Source organism: Balaenoptera physalus (assembly GCF_965194825.1).
Source record: "Balaenoptera physalus genome assembly, chromosome: 2".
Classification (NCBI taxonomy): domain Eukaryota; kingdom Metazoa; phylum Chordata; class Mammalia; order Artiodactyla; family Balaenopteridae; genus Balaenoptera; species Balaenoptera physalus.
In genome coordinates, this window is record NC_138883.1 from 100,184,405 (window position 1) to 100,210,183 (window position 25,779).

Genomic DNA, 25,779 nt, shown 5'->3' on the forward strand with positions numbered 1-25,779 from the left:
GCCTTATGAGAGTAATCTTTCTTATCTCATTCTCCTCCAGGTAGTACTGTTTGCTAGTAGTCATGGTGCTAATGAAAAGATCTTAAAAGAGAGATGCTAACAGATCAGGTGAAATAGATAATGATTAGATATAATTCTTAGGCACTAGTCAGAATTGAAAGTTTAATTTTCTGATTTTTGCCACTTCTGAGTTTCCAGTAGGAAAAAAACAGCAGTGACTGTCTATATCCACAGCCTACCTACTTCCCAAATTCTACTGTTCTTTGAAAGTCTGTCCCATTGTGTGAATTCCAGAGACCTTTTTAGAGGCAAGCTAGTTTGTCAGTGGAAAGAGACGCTCACTGAAAATAACAAGACCCACCACTGATACTGCCAAGCTATGGAAATTTGTACAAGACACTTAGCCTCAACTTCCTTACCTCTAAAACAAAGATATCGAATCAAATAGTTTCCAGGGCCCACTCTAGTTCTAACATTAAAACTATATATTTTTCAATACTAAAATATTTCAGGTTAGGATAACTAAACTTTCCAAAACAATTCTAAAAGGATACCCAACTAGCATAGTGACTTACTTCCAGGATTTGACACATTTCAAATCTTAGTAATCACTGATTAATTTTTCAGCAACACATTTAAGCATGCTATAGCCATGGAAACTCACTGATAGAAAGTAACAATATAAGATGTTTCAATCAATAGTAGGTTTAAGGATAAAACACAGAGAGCTATGAAACCATAAGCATCCCAGAACACAAAATTAATTTAAATATACATTTGAATGATTACCATGGGGCTTAATATAAAAAGCTGCAAATGAAAACTAAATATTATCACACACACAAAAATAACCTTAAGATATATTGATGCTTTCTGTCTATGCAGTATGTTCTTTGTCTTAGATTTCACATCTTCCTCTGCCTTTTAGTTCACCAAGACTTTAAATGCCATTAACAAAAAAAAAATAAAACCACCAAGACAGTTTGCTTTCTCCTCTTTGATGTGAAAAAAGGAAGGGTGAGGGGAAAAGAGTAGAAGAGAAGCTATTCAATGAACATCACAGCATGTCAGAGATCTGAGGTCAAATTTCAGTTCTCCATTTACTGACTTTGACAGGTAACTAACATCCATGCCCAATTGAACCATCTGTAAAATGTACACAATACCTTTATCTGATATCAGAGCAAGATCTTATCCTTAAAGCATTCAGCACAATGCCTGGCACACACAAGTAGTCAAAAATTGTACCCATGATTGTTATCATTACCATGAATTACTTCAAATATAAATATTAAATAACATGGAGAAAATGAGCAAAGAACAAGGAAGGAACATGAGGAAAGCACAAAAGGCATAAGAGAAGGAATGGGGCTTAAGTCAAGCCACTTCCTGGTTTATTCTACTCCTACCACCTCTGATGATGTCTAACGACATAGAAACCTGAATGGAGGTAAGTTACTCCCACCTGGAGTCCCAGACTTGAAGGTGGGAGGAGAAGTAGGTTAGGTCAGCTGATATTGAACTATGACATTGCCAGAGTGGTCATCCCTCATGAATTCACCACACCTTTCCTTTGAGGGGCCCAGCAAAGTCCCATGAAGACTGATTCAAACCCCTTTGTCAGGGGCTTAAGCAGTTTGGTAAACTTGTACAAATGACTTGAGCAGCTGTGATATTTTTCATCTAATATTTTACAGGATGCTAATTGAGACTTGGAGGTAATTATTTAAAACATTACATGAATAATCATTACTAAATGTTTTTTAAATTATTCATTCATTCACAGAATGTACTAAAATTATGTTGGGTGAGAGACTATTAGGGGTGCTTATATAATGCTATATCATAATCTGATAGTAATCAGGATCTATTATCAAAAAGCTTTTTATCAAAAGCTGCTCTTCCAAAGAGAACTTCAAATAAAACAATCAGTTCTTTCATCCTCCTGCCCTTTGCCAATGTTTACTCACATGAGCATTACTCATTCCTGAATAGAGAGTTTAGTATTCATGATCCAATAATGTTGGTGACAAAGGACACATTCTAGGGGCCCATAAGTTGATTTGAGGCACAATAGCCTAATTTCTATGGATTTAGAATAGACAAGATGATGTAACAGGCACAGCCTCTGATTAAATCTTCATTAAATGCTCATAAAAATTGTTAAATAGATGAATAACAAGCTCCATATTAGATTATTTTCATATTTCATTCTGTCACAAATGGAAATCTCTTATACGTTACCTTTTTTTCTCTTTTTGGAAAATAACTGCTTGATTGATATATACCTTCTTCAACTTGAAGATGCTTCTATTCAATACCATTTTTATTCAGGGATAGGCAATCAACAGATTTCACCATACAAATGTTAGATGGCTCAGATCAAGGTTATAGCAAACCAACCCCACCAAATGGGAAGAAAAATCTATTGCACAGTGCAACACAGATGTAAATCACATCTGACTGAATTAAGCAGCTTCCATAGTTTCAGCAACTACAAAGGTATTGTTTCAGCAACTGCAAAGGTATTAAATGAATCAACTCAAATATGTACAATCATAAAAATAACTGTGCAAACTGAAACTGTTCAAAGCAGTCTTGCTAACTAATGGGGAAAATTATAATTCTACCAAGACTTTTGAAAACATTCTGTCAAAATAAACAAAATCTTTTGCTGTCAGCTATAAATGTATAGGGAAATGAAAAAAGAGAAAACATCTATTTAATACGCTGTAATTGGAAGCATTAGAAACATGGAGAATTAAAGCACTTTGTTCCTTTTCAAAATCTTATCGGGTGTAGTTTGAACAGTACTTGCCTTTTTCTTCTCATCACATAAATATAAGGTGCAAGCATCTTTTCTGTGCCTTGGTGAATTGTCATTCCAAAGTTTGGATCAGTCACCAACAGTTTATCCTTCCTGCTTTCGATGCGGTAACATATCTCAGAGTTCCTTTAATGTGAAGTTTTTCTCCAATATCACCTCCACTAGGACGTCTTCATCTTCATTCTCATTTATGTCAATAAGGTCACTTTTCATTAAGTTCCTTGTCTGCTTCTCTAGAGCCCTGCAAGGGCAGTACTGTCAACATTCACAAGGTCGGTAATTTTTTTCTATTAATCCACTTACATTCTATACAAATTTCACTCCAGTGTTATCACTTTTTGTTCCTTAGTTGCACTTTCTTCTTTTCTGGCTCATTCCCTCTTTTGATTATCCATGTTTTTAATCACTGGAAAACAAGGCAGCAACACAACTACACACTCTGCTATGTGTGAACTGAACAGGGGCACAGTGACCAATCACCAACAGACTTTAAAAGAAGTGATGTCATTGGTTGCTGATGATAATACCTATCTGTTACTTATATGATGATTTGTGGACTAAGAAACTAGCAGCAAAGTTTGTACTTTAGGCAATGATACACGTTTAATAGGCCATGATAACTGAAATTTGAATGTGTCATTGGGAAATGGGTGTTATTTAACTAAACTGTGGGCACTGAAATCCAGGCGTATCATGGAACATGAAAACCCGTGCAAAGTGAGGACTGCTCGAATGTTTAATCAATGAATAAATATAAACTGGCCATTTAATATGTATCAAAAGAATATTATGTTTATTGTATGAATTAGAGATAAGAAGTATGGATTATTAATATGAATAGAGGCTTCCTGCCATTATGGAATACAGTTAGGAAGAAAAAAATCTGCATAAGTAACTACAATACTAGGCGTAACATAGGTGCTAGGAATGTTATAAACACTGTGCCATGGAAACACAAACCTGGAGTTCTCAGGACGCAATTATGAATAGCATGACTATTAAGCAATAATTGCAATAATGATAAAAACCTTTTACACTAGTTGCATCTACTCAAAATTGTCAGAAGACGATCACATTCCTAATTCCACTTTTTTAGGGTTGTACCATATTAAGCAGACAGCTCTCAAGACTATGTTTGACTTGGTTGAGCAGTAAATTTCACATTTTATGTTAGAAAAGGAAATGTGTATTTTCTAGTCAATGTTTCCACGCAAGAGGTTCCACAAAATTGTTCAGGGACTGCTGAGTACATAAGTGTGATTTTTTTTTAATTAATTTATTTATTTATTTATTTTTGGCTGTGTTGGGTCTTCATTTTTTTTTCCTGTGCGAGGGCTTTCTCTAGTTGTGGCAAGTGGGGGCCACTCTTCATCGCGGTGCCTGGGCCTCTCACTGTCGCGGCCTCTCTTGTTGCGGAGCACAGGCTCCAGACGCGCAGGTTCAGTAGTTGTGGCTCACGGGCCTAGTTGCTCCGCGGCATGTGGGATCTTCCCAGACCAGGGCTCGAACCCGTGTCCCCTGCATTGGCAGGCAGATTCTCAACCACTGCGCCACCAGGGAAGCCCCATAAGTTTGATTTTTAACATGCTTTTCCCCACCAATGCAACCCTCCAAATCTTTTTAGAAAACACACACACACGTACAGTTAGGATATACAAGTGGAGGACTAGAGAGCAGCAGTTTGGAAAAGGGAAAAACCTATCTATGCATTTAGAGTACCTTTTAAAAAGCTTTAGGCACATTTCTTTAGCTGTTAGTTGTTTTCAAACAGCATAAAATTCCTCCTCTATAAAAGCACTAAACAGAAACTCACATATTTTCCTAATTCAAGTTTTATATATTCTCCAATAAAAATCAAATTCTATAACAACACAGTTAAAGGCTTTAAATTACCTTGGAAAAGTTTCCGGTTAGAAACTCAGATGAAGAAATGGTACATCCTGGTGAGTGCTCTGATGAAAGGCTTTTCTCATTTACAAATCTGTTAAATCAATAACTTTCCTGACCATAATTTCTAGATGTTTACTCTGGGCAGAAACCAGCCATTGCTATATTACTGCTTATAGTAATACATATAAGACCGCACATAAACGTCTTAACCACAAACCCAGGTACTGAGCAGGCTGTGATCCTTGGTGTAACAACAGAGACAAATACACAATCTGGATGCATTTTCAGTGTTGCTGAGAGACCATCTCTTACTTACTCTGATTTCAACAAAAGTTAAACAAACAAACAAAAAGCCTTTAGTAATCAAGAAAACTCATTTCACTGAATTCTTGATTAATCAAGGGTTTTATTGATACATCATAGTGGGGAACAATATTCCCTAATAGACATTCAACATGAGGGCTCTTAAAATCCTTCCCTCTCTAGTGTACTCAACCCCGAAAATCTTACTGAAGAAAGTAAGAATTCCACAGTTGTTGGGGAAAACTCCAGTCACTCATGTTGTCTTATTGCAGTATTTGATTTAGATAACTATAGCATCAATGGATTTTTCTCCATAATTTTTCTATGAATCTTTGAGGTATTTAATAACTTTGAAATACTCTTATTAAGAATTATTATCATCATAAACTTGGATCCATTTACCAGATAGCTGTTATGTGCAAGGCACATAATATCCTACATATTTTTCAAAATTTTCCCTTTTTAGCCTCACCATAATGTTGCCAGGTAGGTGGGTTTATCCCCACTTTACAAATAAGGAAATGCAAGTTTATGGAGTTTTAAACTGTTAATGAGTGACAGACCAGATTCATGATCAGGGAAGTCTGATTTCATTGCCCACTTTTTTTATACTATGTTATAGTATTTGAGGAAATCAGGAATATAACTACAGATTATTTTTATAGAATAATAAAAAATGAGTATTTTACAGTAGAGGTGTTTGGACAGAGCTTCATAAGCTAATGGAGGGAAGATGTTCCAAACATGTGGTTTGAGTTGATGAAAACATGAAGAAAGTTTTGAAGAATTAAGCCAAAGACAACAGCATGGACCAGAAGTGCAGATGAAGGAAAGGTCATCAGAAGCATCCTTGCAAGGGGCTGGGTTTTAGGATTTGATTCATGGTATAATAAGATGCAAGTGGGAGGTTTTCCAGAAGGGAATAGGGTGATAGAAATGATCTATCTTTTACACAGATGAGACAAATTCTTTCAAAATCTAGGTCTGACTATGCCACCCATGGCCAAAACCTTAAAAGACTTCTCTGTATCTCCAAGATAGTGTCTAACAACTTTTATTTATTTATTTATTTTATTTTTTGTCTAACAACTTTTAAATGGCATTCAAAGGACCAACATTTTCTTTAACATTTCCTCTTGTTACTCCGTCTATGCTTGCTCCATCCATAATGAACTCCTTGCAATTTCCAGGACACACCATTCTGTTTTATGCACCCACATGTGGGTGCATGCTATTTCCTGCTCCTTTGTCTAAAAAAAATGAATTTCAACTCAACCTTCAAGAGCTTCCTTAAGCATTGTAAAATCCATCATGATAACAGTTAAGTAGTGAGTATCCATATTTTATGTCCTGTCTCCCCCACAAAAAAAAAATTCTCTCAATGTTCCTCAAGACCTAAGAATATTGTGAAAATACTAGAGGCATTTCCATTAAAGTTATGAGCGAATCAAAGATGTTAACTCTATTAGCCAAGGTCGCAGTAGGAATCAGATGGCACACCCAATTAAGATTATTTGAAAAGGATTTAATGGAGAAACTATGGACAAAGGTATGTGCTGGATATAAAGAGACCAGAAAAAATAGTAAACTAACCTCCCTGCAACAAAAATAACGAGGGAGGAAGAAGCTCCTAAAACCAGGAAAGAGACTGTCGCCTATTGAGTGCTGGTGAGGGGAATTTTGATTTTTGGTTGCAGGATTCAGCCAGCAAAAGGTGACCCCACAGGAAGGAGGCTAAAGAAATAAATACCTGACCCGACTCTATTCCCTCCTTCCCCTACCTTGCCAGGACTTCTCATTGGCAGTACAGTATAGAGGAGACCATTGAATTGTCCATCTAAGGGCAGAGTGGAGAAGGGTGGAAAATGAATTTGGAGAGCCAAATGGAAGATCACAAGCATGTCCACTTCTAACACTGTCATGGAATCTAGTATTAGAAACATAAGCTAATAAAATTAGCCAAGGCAAACAATATGAGGTATAAAAACTGGAAAGGAGAAGTGTCATTCACTGAAAATAATATGATTGTATTTCATCTACTCAAAAGGGGTAAATGTAAGTCTTTCATTAAAAATTCAGTTGGCTGAATAAAAAAATATACAAAAATCACTAGCCTTCCTGTTATACAATATAATGGAATAAACGGTCCCATTTAAAATAGGATGAGATACCATAACTAGGAATAAGCTTTTAAAATGTTCAATATTCACATGAAGAAAAATGTAAAATATAATTGAAATACACAAAACGAGACTTGAATAATGGGAAGATATATTCTATTCTTCATACCAGAAAGATGTCACCAGTTTAGGAATGATATCAAACTATTTTATTTTTCCAAAAAGTGTTATCAGCTCCTCTTATGAGCCCTACTTTCTACTTGCATGGACACCTCCCTCACTGATATCAACACCCAGGTACATACCATGTTAATTACTTGCACTATTAGAAAGTTATTCAGGTTCTAAGACCTTGTTCTGCTCACATTAAAGTTTTAATCACTTATTGGATTCAAAGCTCTCCTTCTTTCTACACAAGCAGGGGAAAATCGTGACTCTAGCCATAGAAGCAGGAGGTGGAGGAAGACATGATCTCCTGTAATGTGTACCTTTCCTCTTTCTCCTGGACGTAGTTTCCCTGATATTGAGGAGGAAGGAAATAGAGAAAAGAGAAAGATGACTCTTTATTTAAACTTCAACAGATGGGGACTTCCCTGGTGGTCCAGTGGTAAAGAATTCACCTTCCAACCTGGGGGACATGGGTTCGATCCCTGGTCAGGGAACTAAGATCCCACATGCCCAGGGGCAACTAAGCCCATGCGCCACAACTACTGAGCTCGTGCACCTCAACTAGAGAGCCCACACGCCACAACCAGAGAGAGAAAACCCATGCACCACAACCAGAGAGAGAAAACATGCAGGCCACAACTAGAGAGAAGCCCATGAGCCGCAGCAAAGAGCCCGTATGCTGCAATGAAAGATCCCGCATGCCTCAACAAAGATCTCGCATGCCGCAACTAAGACCCAATGCAGCCAAAAATAATAATAAATAAATGAAATAAAATAAAAAAATAAACTTCAATGGTGGCCATTAGTGGTCATTATCTATTTAAAGGTCATTGTCTATTCAGTTAGTGGTAGAGCTTTTCCAGCTCCTTCTCTTAGGGGAAGTACAAGCTTGATTGATAGAACTGGCTGGTGTGAAACTTATTTCCAAATAGTTCCCCAGGGCATTGATGAACTCTTCCAAGACTCAAGACCTGGCCACTTTTTCCTGCTGCACCTCACCTGGGCATAGCACATTCCTTTGAGAAGCCTGCCTCTTTACCACGTCTGTGACAATCCCTGATAAAACCAGAGCCTACAATCACATTTTCCCTCTCTCGTCCCCAACTCTGGCACTTCAAGCCCATTCAGGAGCTATCTCCCATATTTCTCAGCAACCATGACTTTAAGCAGAGGGGAAGGTCCTGGCATACTCTGTGGCTTGCTGTTCCTCACTTGGCCATGCTCAGGTCTGCTAAGTAGGCAGCCAATTAAAAAATGAAATGCTCATCTTGCTGGCACTTCTGGAGTCTAGGAGTACTTCTACTTGGAGTTTTCTTTCCTTCACCTCAGGAAAAGGAAACATTTCCGCTCTTCCCTTCCCACAGAACAATGAACAGTCCCTTGGTTAATGCCCAAAGTGATCACTTTCTATCTTTCAGTTCTTTTATTATCAAATGGCTGGGGTGGGGTGTGGGTGAGAGGGCTGCTTGTGGTGAACCAGCTCTTCTCAGTAGGTCCTGTTAAGAGGTTCTGGCTGAAATCCAGTGATTTTCTGAAGTTAGAAATTGGAAGCCTCTTAGAACATTTCATTTTCAGCTTGGTCATTAGCCATTTATTTTACAAAAATAAGATTCTTATTACTCTCATATATATTGTAAATGGTTAAAATCTCTATATCTCTATGGGGCAAAATTAGAATTCCACCTGCCTTTGACAAATAAATACTATTTCTAGAAATTATACTATAGATAAACTTGTAAATATGAAAAATAATTATTTGTTACATTTTGCTCATAAGAGCAAGAGATTAGAAACAACCAAAGTGTAGTTAAATAAATAATGGTATGTTCATATAATGGAATAAAGGCTAAACATTATTTTAAATGTTTTGAATATTTTAACGTTTTCATTATTTGGTAAGCAGATTAGTGATTCATTTTTAAGCAAGTACTCAGGGAACACTGACTTTGTAGTTAATGCAGTGATATTACAGACTATCTTAAAGAATGGGGCATAGCTTTATGTATACTGAAATGGAATGATCTTCTTAATATATTTTTAGGTGAAAAGACAAAGGCAAGGTAAATGATAATTAGAGTATGTGCTTTTATTTGTGAAAAAAATACACGTGCTTATAGGTGATATGTTAATAGATAAGTGTGTGTGTGTGTATGAGGTTGATGTAGTTATCCCTGTTTTACAAATGAGAAAAGCAAGACTTGAGAACATAGCAAATTCCAATCACAGAACCAGCTGCAGCATAACTATGATTTGAATTCAAGCTTATCTGACCCCAAATCACAGGCACTTTCCAGTACAACATGCTTAACCTTTGACTATCCTTTATCAGGGTAGAATTGACTACTCCTTTTTATACCATCAGTCGACCTTGTAAATGTAGCTATTTTAGAATGTATCACACTATATGCAGCAGTATGTATATATGTTGCTCTGCCCTGGTCTAGTGTGGGCCTCGTGAGGGCAGGTGCTCTGTAGAGCCATCTTTGTATCCCAGGTGCTCTGGTGCGGTACACTGAAGAAAAGCACTTCACAAAGGAACGAAAGGCATGATACAGCTTTGTACATAAGCAACAACAAGGAGAGCTTTATTAAGTGCCTAATAAGGCAACTGCCTTTTTTTTTTTTTTTTAACGATAGTAATACTAAGAGTGTGCCTTAAGGTATCTGAGTACTATATGAAAGTTTAGCTAAATGGACTAAATATGGTTATACCCAAGCCTCAAACCTGCATGGCAAATTTAATTTAGTGAACATTTATCAAAATCTATTATGTGCTGTTAACAAAAAGAACCGTTTATTTCTATGATCACACTTTACAGTCCCTTGTGCACAGAATGCCGACGTCCACTATTAAGTGGTCTGAAAGGTCAGGCCAGTAAACTTTTGCTGATTTGCAGGTCCCTCCTCCAGAGATTCAGTGGGTCAGATATCTGTTCATGTGGACATCACCGCCACCCCAGGAACAGGAGAGCATAAAGTCACTATAAAAGGTATATTTCGGGTCCGGGTAGATAAAACAGCCTATGAGACTTTAACCTCTGGAAATAAGTATATCAAAAATGTTGTTTTTTCTTGAATCTCTCTTTTAAAATCTATATTAAATGATTTCAGGGCATGCTCAGAATTTCTTCACGAATCTACAACTTTTGATTTAAAACTGAAAAAAATGAATGGCACAGGTATTTAACCTATGTTACTTGAAATATCTAAATGGTTTAAATACATTGGTGATTACATTTCAAAACTGTATACATTGAACGTGTTCTCTATGGTTGAGGCTATGATATACATTGAACATTGGTGCTGTGGTTGGCTCCAACTTGCCAATGACATTTTAGATGTTAAGTCAGCATGTTCTTACTATCCACATAATCTACCTACTTCTTCTATGTGATTTCCAACAACTGTTTGATTTTTTTTTAAATGGGTGGTTGAATCCATTGGTTTTATATTGTAAAAGCACAATCTGAAAATAGGGGTCATTTCAAAGATGTAATTTAATGATTAATACTTTGCTCAATAGAACCATGTTCTATTTTTATATCATTATAGACTTAGTCACTTTAAATAATATCTACTTTAATCAAAACCATGGCCTTCTAACATTTTAAAATTGCATTACCTAATGTATCTTTGTATTATAAAAGTAACACTGCTATGGGTTATAATAGATTATATACAGTACTGGTAATCATACAGAAAAGTGGGCATGACTATATATTCCAGTGTCACTAAATATATTTGAAAAATATTTTGACAATGCATATCAAATGGTAAAAGTTTTATCAACCTTTTGCATTAGCAAATTTAATTGTAAGACAATTCCTTAAGGATATCATCATCAAAGGATGAGCAAACCTGTATGAGAATGTTCATTTAAGTATTATTTATGATGCCTGAAATTAGGAAACCGCCATAATATGCAAAAACAAGTGACTGGGTAAATTTAGAATGAAATGTACATATAATGAAATATTTGCTGTTGGAAAATATATAATAAATTAGAATGCTACCCGTGATGGGCTTAAAAAATAAAGCTACTTATAAGACTGCAATACATTATGATCCCATTCTATTTATAAAGATTGAAAACATCATACCAAAATAGTAACAGTCATTTCTTCTGAGTGATAAAATTATAGATTTTTAAAATCTATTTTCTGTATATTTTCTAAATATTTCATGATGAACATATAATTTAAATATGAAAAGCATCATTTTTTCACCTAAACAAGAATCATAACTTTTCAGTATTAATGATTGTCATTTCAATTACAGCTAACATTTACCATCCCAATGCCACATGGCTTAGAGCTGAAAGCGCCAACAAGCGTGCAGTCCAGAGAGTAAATTGTTTTTCCTCATCAGTGGGGTTAGGGTGCTATCAAATCCAAGTTACAACTTCATACATCATTTTTAAAAATAAAAATTCACTCTAAGGATCAAAGGGAGAGTCTAGGATTCCACACATTGGTTTGTTAATACTTTATATTCCTGTCTCTTTCCTTTTGGTTTTTAGTGATTGCTATTAATGACTTACACTGGCAGACCACTGCAATGTTCCGCCCCTTTGTGGAAGTTTGTATGCTGGGACCCAACCTCGGAGACAAGAAGAGAAAACAAGGCACAAAGACAAAAAGCAACACATGGTCACCAAAATATAACGAAACATTTCAGTTGTAAGTTATGACCTGAATCCTTTATTCAACCAGGCAATAGGCATTGTAGAGCTACACTTATGAGTGACTCACAGGGTAGGAATGGCACTGGGCTTTGCTAAGGAAAGCAAAACCTATGGGTTTAAAGATTCCTGTTCATCATTGATCCAAGGCAAATGAAGAAGTTTTTAGTTCTCTTCCATTTGTTTAATATTTGTCCAGTGCCTACCATGTATCAGGCAATAGTATAGGCATTGGATATATGTAGAAGGAGGACTTTGCTCTCGTGGAAGTTACTCTCTAGAGATAAAGAACGTATGATAAACAACATCATAAATAAATAAAGTTATCGTATGATAGTACTAAGCAGAGCATTAAAACAGGGTGATGTAATAGAGTGATCGGTTGGCTGCTTAGACGGGGTGTTCAGGGAAGCCTGTCTGAGCATGTGCCTTTTAAATAGGAACCTGAGAAAATAAAGAACCAGTCATGTAGGGAAGAGAGTTGAGAGCATTTTAGGACAAGGAAAATTGCGAGTGCAAGGATTCTAAGCAGGAGCATGCCTGGCATATTTAAGAAACAGTATATAGTGGGCAAGGGAGTGAGATAAAATGAATTTGAAGAGGTGGTCAGGTACTACATCACACAGGGCTTTGAAGTCAGTGGTAAAGGAGCCTGGGTCACATTCTAAGTTCAATAGGAGACGTTGAAGGATTTTCATATGAGGGTTTGAACAATCTGATTTACATCATTAATGATTATGGTGTTTGCTGTATAGAGAAGTAACTATAGGGAAGGCAAGACCAAACATGTAGAAATAAGTTAGAAGGCTATTGCACTAGTCTAGGTAAGAGATAATAGTGACTGATCAGATAGTCTTAGGGAGGAAGGAAGTAGTCAAGAGATGGAAAAAAGTGGAAATATTTTGGATATGTGTTGGAATTCTAAGAGATCCTATAGAATTTACAATGGATTGGAGATAGAATATGAAAGAAAGAGTATATGAATTAGGCTCCCAAGAACATTCAATTGAGATTAATTCAAGACATATATTTACAAAGGAATGTACAAAGATGTGAGAATAGAGGGGCTATGAGCAATAGAGATGTAACCTGGGGCTAGTAATAGCCAGGTTATTACCCCTTCTGTGCCTAGAGGAGAGGAAGAGCAGTTACTAAAATCAGGACTGTGAAACTTCATTTGTAGTCATTCACCTTATTAGGAGAGTGACCTTCCATGGAGGGAAACAGCCTACTTGAGGGAGCCTCACATGCAAGAAGCCAGAGAAATAAACTCTGACCTCACTCTCATCAATTTTTCTGATTTTTCTAATGACGCTCCCTTTTGGCCAAACCCAACTGGAAGCCAGAGCATGGAGAAACTCAATGTGTGTAGTCCTTACAGGTCAGCATTGTATTGCAAAGTACAAGAAGAAGGATGGAGAGTAGATCCAGTTGGAGCAAACGGAAGCTATCTGGCACTGAATAAAATCAAGGATGACTCCTAGTTTTTGGCATAAGCAATTGGGTAGATGTTGATTTACTGAGATGGGGAAATAGGGACAGGCGATGAGGAGATCAAAGATTTTGTTTTAAATCTATTAATTTGGAGATGCCTACAGTCCATCCAAGAGGAGATATTAAATACATAGTTAGATATAACTTGAGAATTATCTGCATATAGATGTAATTAATTCTACAAATCTACATGAGCTGACCCAGAGACAGAGAGCAGGGACACAGGACCAAGCCCTAGGGGCTTTCATACACACGCACACGCATGCACACTTACCAAACCGTCCCTTACTGGTTTGATTCTTTGTTATTTTGCATTCTCGATTGTTATTTTGCATTCTCGATTTCCCAGAGACCTTGCAGCACTCCGTTCTCTGAATATTTCACTCTCTTACCACTCATTAAAACTTAACTATCCTACCACATCAATTAAAAGGGTTCTAACAGATTAATCCCACTAATAATGCCTGCTAATAAACCAGCTCACAAGATTCCACCTATCTGCTCCTCCAAACTGCACAAAAACTTTGATCCAATTGAAAAGTCTTCCAAAAGGTTCTAGGACTACTTGGATAATGCAAAATTCAGATACAACGCTGTGAGCTACCAAGACCACAATTCTGGGAAAAGGTGGCATTTTGACTCATTTTAGTTCACAAGAAGACCCAGATCCCATCATATTTTGCCATTCTATTCTTACCCCCCAGGATTCCATCTTCTTGTATGTTATTTCAGATTGTCTCTTAAAATAAGTACACAGTAGTTTAGTTGTCAATGTCACCTGGAAACAAAAGTCTGACTCGGCAAAATGTTTGAGCAGAAAAAATGACTTAGAAAAGGAAGGAGTTTGGAAGCTTGTACTGCTGAGGAATAGATGTGCATTCATTAAAAAGTCAGGACTGTCTGAGGACGAATTAAAATAAGGGGCAGGGAAGGATTATCCTCAGAGTTTCTCCACTCAGCCTTCTTCATTAGGTTCAGTTCTGCACTAAGTTGTCTTGGGTTGTTATTAGGAGAGGCCATCCTCAGTCCCAATCTTGACAGGTCTAACTGTTGCCATAGGAAAGAGCTGGCATCGAAGCACCAGGCTCTGCTGGAACTGATTTACTCTGGAGATTTCTATGCAATTTAGCATCTTGTGAATAGTGCTTGACAGTCTGTCCAGTGTATTCCCCTGAGAAAAAGCTCCTAGATATAATAGCGTATCCAGGAGTCTGAGGTAAAGAAAGGAAATTGTAATAACGGATGTAGAAATGGCACAGAAATTGTTCCAAAAGGTACCCGTCCCCCTTGGCCTAGCTTCCATGACCCCTAGTAACGCCTCCTACCCCTATATCACTGGGGAGACCTTGCCTCCAATGATTAATTACAACATAATATTTTAATTCCAGTTTCTATTAATATCCTTAACATCAGGGCAGTAAAGCATTTTTAGATTGATTTCCTACTTCCATCTAGGGAAAGAAGGAGTTTGTAAGTTCGATTGCAGAGTAATAGCTATGTAAATACAATATAAGTAAAATTTAAAAGATATTTGCATCAGAGTTCAAAGACAATGATACTCTATTTGCCCATATAATATTCTGAGCAATGTATAAAATTTTCAACAGTCTATTAGAACCATATTGATCCCTATTTGAAAATGCTCAAAATCCATATTTTTAATCCACACAGCATTCTGAGTAAAGAAAACCGCCCAGGGGCCTATGAACTTCACCTTTCAGTTAAAGATTACTGCTTTGCCAGAGAAGATCGAATTATCGGAATGACAGTAATTCAGCTCCAGAACATAGCAGAAAAGGGAAGCCACGGGGCATGGTATCCCCTATTGAAAAACGTCTCTATGGATGAAACTGGTTTGACTATCCTTAGAATCCTCTCGCAGAGGACCAGTGACGATGTGGCTAAAGAATTTGTAAGACTTAAATCTGAAGCAAGATCTGCTGAAGAGAGTGCTTGAAACAAATACTGCAAGATAGTATCTTTGAGAATTCATAAACTATAACTGTTTGACTACTGCATGCATGTGCAAATACACGGGAATGTTTATTTCACTACGTTTCAGTGTTTGCCAGTACTCAAGAACAATGTCTACAAGGTATGTGGAAAACCTGTGGAACTTTTATACCATTTCTGGTCTTTGAGAAATAAATGTTCCATGAAGTGCCAAAATTATGTTGTAAAGTGAAATATCCAGAGTATCTTTTAAAATGTTTATTTCACTACCGATTTCTCATCCATTAAACATACTAAAAAACAGTCTCTTACGTTGGTCCATTAGTTGTCCTTGTTACATTGGTGTATATGGCCAGTAGATATGAAAGCATTTGTTACTCAAATTCTGTTTTATTTAGGCTTACCTCATTATAGATGTCTTACAAATACCCTTTTCTATCATGACTAGAAATGCAGTTACTTCTAGAAAGCATTTGTAATTTTATAGTTGCAGATATATTGTGATGATTTTTGCATACATATTAAAATAGAAAATGTGGGAAATATTTTATGCCAACCAGTTTCCAACCTTTCTGAAATCACTGTGAAGAAATGCTCTTAAAGCAAACTTATAAAAAGTAATGCTAAATAGTTTGTTAACAGTGTTTGATATATCAACAGAACTTTGTTCTTTAAAACTGCCAAGGTCACATCACATTTGTAAAAAAAAAAAAAAAAAAAAAAAGGTAAGTTGAAGCATTTGCCATCTAGCATTATGTCTTGGCTTTACTAAATTTCATTCTTTAGCAAGTCATACGAATAATGGTTTAAGAGTATGATGGAAGGTTTGTTTCTTAAATTACCTACGATAAGTAATTATACTGTTAGTGTTTTCCTTCTGACAGTTATGACTAACTCCTTATTTACTGAGTGCTATAATCAGTTAAATGCTTTTCTCTTTTTAGAAATATTCAACAATTTGTACTGAATGCAGCATTACTATATATTGCACTGGAGCAAAAAGTCATGTCTTCAACTCTTTAGTGAAAAATGTAAAATGAAGTCTGAAGAAATTGCTTACAATTTTGTAATTTATGTTATTTATAAGCCCAAGATGCATACAATGCAATAGGAAAACAACTTATTACAGCTCGGTAGATAAAAATATAACTAGGCTAGAGTTTGAATATGAAATAGTTTATGAATATTTGCATTTTCTCTGTTTTTATGGTTTGACTTTTTAGAATCTGTACCTAAGTACTTGGCTGTAGAAGAGTACTTTGTAGTTGTAACTTATGGTCATAACTGTTAGTGAGCAACATACACATGCAGGAACAAGATCCTGTTACAGTGACTGTGCTTTGTGAACAAGCTGGTCTGATATGTTAAGAACAGAAATCAAAGACGGTAAGATCCACTAATTCATGTTAAATTGATAAGCAAGTGCTTTGTTAATGATGTCTCCAAATGCATAGTACAATGCAATCCTCTGGCATATGCATTAATAAATGGATGTATATTGAGCACATGCAATACTTCATTGTATCTTCTGCCTTTTTATTTCATGTATGCAACATCATTCCACTATTTAAGAATAAAAAATCCAGGCTCTTTTTACTGGATAGAACACTCTTCACAACGTTTTGTTCTAGTATCTCACTAGAATTTGAAAAAAAATTTTTCCAGGAGTTGTATTCATGGAAAAAGCCATATATTACAGGATACTGACCCTGCAAATAAGAAAAAAGCTGATGTATCTACCTGTCTGTACGTCTCTGAATACTGTTAAGCCATGAAGAAAATTCAACATTCAACATATAGACAAGCAACACAGTTAAATAAAAACTTACATGACAAAAGGTTTCATTATTTTATTGCAAGATTCATTCAAGATTTATAACAATTTTACAGAACATTGACTTGAGCTCTTTAGGAGCACATTAATGTCATAAAGCAGCACACCCTTGAATAAATGGCAGTTTGCATTGATCACTTAAAAAATTATGAGCTAAGTATTTTTTCCAGTATTTGTTTAATTGGATCTATTCATTCCGTCTTTGTGTGTGTGCACAATATATATCAAACACTAATGGTGATGGTATGAATTGAGTCTATTTATTCATATCATAAAGTATCGGTCCTAATTTTGAAATAATTATGAATTCTGCAGCCTTTGTTGTTTCTCCCAAGATACAAGTATTTGTTGTCTCCAGAACAAAGCCTGTTGTGTTTACATACCCAAATTAGTAACCACTCTGAAGTTCACAGCAATCTCTGTCAACTATAGACTCCATTAAAGTGTGAAGCAATTTATTTATCATATTTTAGATAAAATGCACAAAGCTCTGTTTTTCATCTACAGATGAAACTCACATTAGAAGTTCTCAAAGAAACACATGAAAATCAAATTTGGCTAAAATGAGGTGTTTAAAACCACAGTGGAACATTTATTATTTAAAGGAGCTGTGATGAATTGTTATTTAAGATAAGTAATCAGATGTCCTCATCGCAACCTGCTCTAATTCATCTATTTCTAGGATAATTTATATATTGAATTTCCCTTAAATGAGGTACATTTATAAATGACAATCCTAGCTTAATGTTTTGCATTTGGCCTTTTTAAAAAAATGTTTGAAGTGAGGTTTATTTTCTCCTTTTAATTTCTCTTATATAAAGATGACTATACTAGCACTTTTATGGACTAATATAGTAGTTTCAATCTTCATACTCAAATAATGAAAAATAATCAGATTTATGCAGGACTCAGAAAATATCCCTGGATAGAAGTCTGAGAATAAGCTCCAATTTGTAACTATCATATTATACATATTTTAAAATATACTTTTTTCACATTATGATGATTTTGAAATCAGGATACATTTTATAATCATTGTCAAGCTATAGATTAATGGGTGCTTTTTTTCCTTTTTTAATAGTAAATAATGGTTCATCTTGCAATGAATGACTTCTTAGAAACAAATGTAGAGAAAGAAAGTAATGGTTAGGTATCTTTTTAAAGAATCATATATATTTTAATTTGCATATACTAAAATTAACTCTGTTGGTAAACGTTTCTGTTTTGACAAATTCACAGAATCATGTATCAGGCACAACAAGCAAAATATAGGACAGTTCCATCATCCTCCAAAATTCCATTATCCTACTACTTTGTAAACAAACTCTCTTTCTACTTTCAACTCCTGGCAGCACTGATCTATTTTCAGTCCCCCTGGTTTTATGTTTTCCAGAATGCCATGGAATGGAATCATGATAGTAGGTATCCTTCTGAACCTAACTTCTTTCACTAGGCATTATTCATTTAAGAGTCATCCATGTTGTGGCATGTATCAACTGTTTTCATTGCTGCATAGTATCCCATTGTATGGGCATACAAAAGAGCATCTGTTCATTCAACAGTTCAAAGACATCTGGGTTGTTTTTGTTTTTTGTAAGATTATGAACAAAGCTGTTATAAACATTTGTGTACAGGATTTTGTGTCACCATAAGTGCTTATTTCTCTTAAGTGAATGCAAACTAGTGGGATTTCTGGGTCATATTATACATTTAACTTTATAAAAAACTGTCAAACTTTTACCAAAGTGTTGTATCATTTTACATTCCCAGCAGCAATGGGTAAGAGTTCCAATTGCTCCAAATCCTTGAAGCACTTGGTATTGTCAGTCCTTTTTCTATTTTAGTTTTCTATTTTAGTTTTCAGTCCCCTGATGATTGATGATGTTGATTATCTCTACATTTGCTTGTTTCTCATCCATATATTATCTTCGGTAAAGTGTCTGCAAATCTTTTGTCCATTTATTCAACTAGTTTTTTGTTTTAATATTGTTGAATTTGGAGACATCTTTGCATACTGGGTATAGAAATCCTTTGTCAGATATGAGATTTGCAGATATTTCATCCCAGTCTGTGGCTACTCTTTTCATTCTCATAAGAGTGTCTTTCAGAGAGCAAAAGTTTTAAATTTTGAAAAAGTAATTTATCATATTTTTCTTTTATGGATCATGGCTTTGCTGTTATATTTAAAAATTCTTTGCCTCACTCAGAGTCATAAAGATTTTCTCCCATGTTTTATTAAAGGAGTTTTATAGTTTTAGATTTTACTATTTGGTCTGTGATCCATGATCCATTTTGAGGTTATTTATTTTAATTATAGGATGTGAGGTTTGGGTTGAGGTTTATCTGTCTGTTTATTTCATTATTTTTAATCTACTAATTAATTTGCATGGGGAAGTCAAATTGTTCCAGTACCACACACCATTTATTGAAAAGACTACACTTTCTCCTATGAATTACCTTTGCACCTTTGTCATAAATCCATTGACCAAATGTGTGTGGGTCTATTTTTAAAATCTCTATTTCTGAAATCCCTTAACGCCAGTGTGGCACTCTCTTAATGACTGTAGCTTTGTATTGTCTTGAACTCAGGCAGTGTGAGTTTTCCATGTTGTTCTTTTTCTTAAGATTGTTGTGGGCTGTTCTAGTAATTTTGCATTCTTAAAAAAATTAAAACACTACTGGAATTTTGATTGGGATTTTATTGAATCTACAAATCATTTTGGGGACAACTGACATCTTAACAATATTGAGTCATCAATCTATGAACACAGTACCTTGTCTCCGTTTATTTAGGTCTTCATTAATTTCTTTCATCAACGTTAGTTTTCAGCATAAAAATCCTACCAAATATTTCTTCTGTGTGTGCATGTATGATAGTGTAACCAGTAATTTGAGAATAAAATTCAAATTTCAATTGTTCATTTTAGTATAAAAATTGATTCTTGTATATTAGCATGGTACCCCACGACCTCGCTAATCTTCCTTATTATTTGTAGGATCTTTTTTGTGGATTCCTTGGGATTTTCTACATTGACAATCATGTCAAAGAGAGGCATTTTTGTTTCTTTTCATGTGTGTGCATATTATCGCTTTTCTTTCTTTAATGCACTGGTTAAGTCTTCCAGTACATTCTTTTTTTCTTTTATTTTTTTCTTTCTGAGAACAGGGAAAAACTGTTTATGTAGATTTAATCATATCATATACAACTACAACTTGTAGCACTGAAAATGACCCTAGAAAGAATTTGGCTTCAGTGGTCTCAAACTATTTAGTGTAGCTGAATTCCCTCCATAATGTATTCACACCACAATATATAATATAAAGCAGGAAGAAGAGGCACAGTTCTTATTTTTCACATTAGTTTTATCCATTTGTTGACACACTGACTTCATATTTTAACCTACTCTCATGGCATACAATATTACAACTGAGTACAATCTTTAATAGGAGTGGTAAGCTTGGCTTGTTCTCAGTCTTAGGGAGAAAGCATTCAGTCCTTCACCATTAAATATGATGTTAGTTATAGGTTTTCTTTTATCAGCTTAAAGAAGTTCCCTCCTACTCCTACTTTGCTGACAGTTTTATCAAGAATGACTTTTGAATTTTGTCTAATGCTTTTTCTGCATCAATTCAGATAATCATGTAATTTGTCTTCTATAGTCCGTGAATGTGGTAAACTACATGGACTGATTTTTTGATTGTTGAAGCATCTTTGCATTTCTGAGATGAACCGCAGTTGGTCATGATGTATTGTCTTTTTGTGTATTGCTGAATTCAATTGGGTAATATTTTGTTGTATTTTTATATCTATATTCACGAATTCTATTGATCTATATTTTTCTTTTCTTATAATGTTTGTGTCTTGTTATCAGGGTATTTACGGCCTCCTAAATATTTTGGAACTGTTTCCTCCATTTCTATTTATCTATTTTATTAATCTTTTAAAAAGAACTAGCTTTGATTTCATTTTCTCTATTTTTTTTCTGCTTTGAATTTCAATGTCTTCTGTTCTTATCTTTATTATTTTCTTCCGTCTGTTTGATATAGGTTTAATTTTCTCTTCCAATTTATTAAAGTGGAGCCTTAGATTATTGATTTGGTACCTTTTATCTTCTAAAATATAAGCACTTAATGCCACAAATCTTCTAAACACTGCTTTAGCTTCGTTCCACAAATTTTGGTATGCTGTATTTTGTCTTTGTGCAGTTAAAAATATTTTCCAATTTCCATTATGACTTCTCTGACCCATAAGTTACAAATTATGTGTCTTGTTAAACTTCCAAATATTGTCTCTTACTTATTTCTAGTTTCATTTCATTACAAGTTAGAGAGTATACTTTGTATGATATCAATTCTTTTAAATTTGATAAGATTTGTTTTATGACCCAGGATATGCATGGTAAATGCCCCATATGCACCAGAAAAGAGTCTATTTTGTTGTTATAATTTTATAATTTTACATTAGAAGTTATAATTTTAAGGCACCTATGAAGAAATCTAACAATCAAAGTCAAGTTGATTGGTAGTGTTCTTCTGATCATCAATATTTTACTGATTTTCTTTTTTGTTTTACCAGCTACTTTGAGAAGAGTGTTGAAATTGCCAAATATAATTATGAATCTTTCTATTTATCTTTCCATTTCTTCTGTTTGTTTTGTTTATTTTGAAACTCTGTTGTTAGGTACATATACATTTAGGATTATGATTATCTTCTCAGTGAGTTAACTCTGTTATAATTATGTGATGTTCCTCTTTCATCCTGATAATTTTCTTTGTTCTAAAGTCTGCAATAACTGATAGTAGTGTAGCTTTCTTTAAATTAGGTTTTAAGTTGTGTACCTTTTCCCATTGTTTTCCTTCTAAACTATCTGTATCACTATATTTAAAGTATGATAATTGTAGACAGCATCTATGTGGCATATATGGGTCTTTTTTTTAAAATCTAACTTGACAATCTTTATTTACATGGTACACTTTGACCATTTTACAAAGCTAATTAATTAGATTTTTTAAATTGCCAAAATTCTGATCTGAGATAGCTGAAATAAAAAGACTCATAATACATTGGTCTTCTGTCTTCTTTATAGAAAGTCATTTAGGCCACAAGTTTGAAAAGTTAATATAGGCCCAAGTTGTAAGCATCTACACTGGTACTTCTTGAAAAAGATATGACAGAATTATAAAATTTAAGAGCTGCAAGTAATCATACAGATAATCCAAATTCTTCACTCGAGAGAAGAAACTAAGCCTCAGAGGTATATAATATCTAACCTAATATCAACTAGTTAATAGCATAATAGGAAACTGGAATCCAGATGAACTAATTTTCCTAAAGCTATCTTCTCTCCCCCCACACCTGTACCTTGTCTGGGGCACTTCTAAATACTCTAAAATCAGTCCTCTAGGGCTGCCTCCAGAAATCAAAGGGATAAATTTAGGCCAAGTTGTGATTTTTATCCCAAAAGTGGTATCTAAATTAGCCAGCTAATTCTCACATATTTTTTAGTGATGATATTAGATGGTTGAGTATTCTTTCTTTAAAATGTAGCATTATAGAAAAGGGAGGTTAAAAACATTAACAAAAGCTAGTCATCTTTTTTGTTCATATACCTAGAAGAATTGATTTAATTGTAATGAATCATATCCTGTGAATATGATTTTAATCTCAATTTTATGTATGAGGAAACCAAACCTTGAAGAGTTTAAATGACTTGGCGAGATTCATACACATTCTTACTTATTTATGCTCATATAGATATATGGACACATTCATAACCAATTATAAAATATATTAAGAAAAAAGAAAAAAATTCCATTCACAATGGCAACAGAAATTTTAAGGTACCTAGGACGAAATCTAACAAACAATGCATAAAGACTTGTATAAGGAAATTCTAACTCTATTAAAGGGCATAGACGATAATACAAACAAAAGAAAACATAGGTCTCTTTATGAATGACAAGACTCGATATTATAAAGACGGTAATTGCTTCCAAATTAATCTACAAGTTTCATTACATTTTAATTTAAAAAAACAACATATTTTTCGAATAGATTACAAGCTAATTTAAAAATTCATATGGAAGCAAAAGAAAAGTCAAGGTAATTTTGAAGAATGATCAAGTATCCCCCCCCAACTGCACACCTCTAACAGATTTCATGATTTGTCATAATGCTGTAGTAAATAGTGTAGGTTTTGCATAGAGATACATAAATAGACAATGAAATACAATAGATTCCCTAGAAATAGATCTATGAATATGTGAGAATTTGATATCATGTTGGGTAGGGTAGACTTTTAATAAATGTATATATTAATATACACTTAATGAATGTATATATTCTATATCTATATAGAAATAGATAAAACTAGATCACAATGCAAAACAAAAATAAAACGAAATCCAGATGAATTGCACACCTAATAATTAATAGTCAAACAGTAATGTTTTAGAAGAAAAACTTATCTTCACCATGTAGAAATTAGGCACAATTTTTTAAACAGGAATTTTAAAGCATAAAAGAAAAGAGAGAAATAAATTGATAAATTTGCACATACTAAAATTTAAAACTTTTCAGTGACAAAAGGAACAAAGTTAGATGAACAGCCAAACAAAAAATATTTTAATATGCTTAATTAATAATGAACTCAACTACACTGTGGCACAAACTTTTAAAAATTACTTAAAAATTCAATAGAAAAATCAATAAGCAATCCACAAAAGAGAAACACCAATGACAATAAATATATTTAGAGATGCTTATTCTCAATAGAAATAATAAAAATGCAAAATATATCTCACTCAAATCAGCAGAAACGTGAAAAAGTTGATTCAAGAATCAACATAATATTTTGAACAATCCCTCATCAATGTCATTAACAAGATCCAAGAAGACATTGCATCTATGAACTATAAGAATGAAAGCCAAAATAAAGTGCTCTAAAAATGAGCATAGCCAAGAGAAGTAAATAATGAGAGAAAATATTACATTTGGAGCAGATAATCCTTTGTCGTGGGGAGCTGTCCTGTGCACTATAGGATGTTTGGCAGTATAGCTGGCCTCTACCCTGGGTCAAGGTAATCATGGCCTTCACCTTAGAAATGGGCATGAACCACCCAGCACTATGAAAGCACTGTTAAACCAGGTGTAAACAGGTTGGCTGCATGATGATCCTCTCCTCTGTTGCTCTCCCTTCTAAACTCCCAAGGCTAAAAAATTACTACTTAAGGAGACAGTGTCCCTCCAGTGTTCCTTCTGTTTGAGAGTTTAGAGAAAAACCTCTGACAACTAGATGTTTCCTAGTGATGCAGCACCAAATAGAAGTTGGTAACAGTGGCTCTGCAGTGCCAAAGACTCTATGCTGGGGCTCATCTCTCCCTTCTTCAACAAATTGGGGGGAATTGACTATGTTTTGTTTAAGTTTTTCTTCTACAGTAATTTGCAAGAAAGATACTCCATTTAAAATTCTACTAATGATTTATAGTTTTTTCACAAATAGTTATTTATAGTCATTATTATCCTAAACACACAAAATAACTTTTATCTCACACCTACCAGTCAAGAAATTTAACACACTTATTTCTTGGGGATTTGGGATTTTTTGTTTTGTTTTGTTTTTCAGCTTCCTGGCCTTTCTTAGACTTCCAGTTGTGTGTTTGGTTTTTTTTTTTTTCCTGAAGTGAACTCATTTAAATATGAAAACTTTCAACATAAAGATATTTTTATTTTATATCTGTTATTGTAATATTTTAATAAATTACTTATATTTACTTTATCAATATTTCTCCCTTGAGTGGTTAGTTCTTTTATTCAGTTGTCCTTTATGCTTTATCGGCCTTAATGCTTAATAACTAATTACTACAATTAACTAAGAACTAGAATATGCCAGTCACTATTCTAAATGCTTTAGATGTATCAACGTATTTAATCTTCACAATACCATTATGAGGTTGGTATTATAATAACCATTGTAAAGATAAGAAAATTGTGGCTTAGAATGGTTAAGTAGATTGCCTAATGTCATGAAGCTGTTAAGGAAATCAAGATCTAAACTGGGATAGTCTAATTCCAATTTTAAATTCAAGGGGAAAAAAAAGAGGGACAATGATATAGCTATTATAAACAAACATTCACTTAACAATACAGCCTATATCAAAATGTATTTAAGCAACAACCTATAAACCTAGAGGATTAAAAAGAATGACACCAGAAAATATACTTGGAGAATTTAATATTATGCCCATCTCAAAAATTTATAAAGCCCTCTAAAATAGTCTTAGACATCAATGGTCTCAACAATACAATTAGTAAATCTTAGGTATGAAATACATACAGAGAATTCTATATCCTACAAACAAGGAATATGATTTGCTTTTGAGCAGCAGCAGAACAGTTAGAAAAATAGCTAGTAGGCTACAAAGGCAAACTCAAAACATTCCAAAGGATCAAGAACACATTGAATGTGTTCTGACAAAATGCAATAAAAATATGAATTAGGGGTTTCCC

At 34.4% G+C, this 25,779-nt stretch overlaps 1 protein-coding gene and 1 long non-coding RNA gene across 2 annotated transcripts in view; one reads left to right on the top strand and one right to left on the bottom strand.

The window, feature by feature from the left end:
* The window catches only part of UNC13C (unc-13 homolog C), a 774,694-nt gene extending 750,891 nt beyond the window's left edge, over positions 1 to 23,803 (top strand). Inside the window, exons 32-34 of the mRNA XM_082444694.1 lie at positions 10,206 to 10,298; positions 11,828 to 11,987; positions 15,155 to 23,803. Coding sequence (XP_082300820.1) covers positions 10,206 to 10,298; positions 11,828 to 11,987; positions 15,155 to 15,440 — 539 coding nt within the window. The 3' untranslated portion in view covers positions 15,441 to 23,803. The remainder of the gene's footprint in view (positions 1 to 10,205; positions 10,299 to 11,827; positions 11,988 to 15,154) is intronic.
* Positions 1 to 25,779, bottom strand: part of LOC309654341 — a 201,072-nt gene that overhangs the window by 96,566 nt on the left and 78,727 nt on the right. The window lies entirely within an intron of this gene.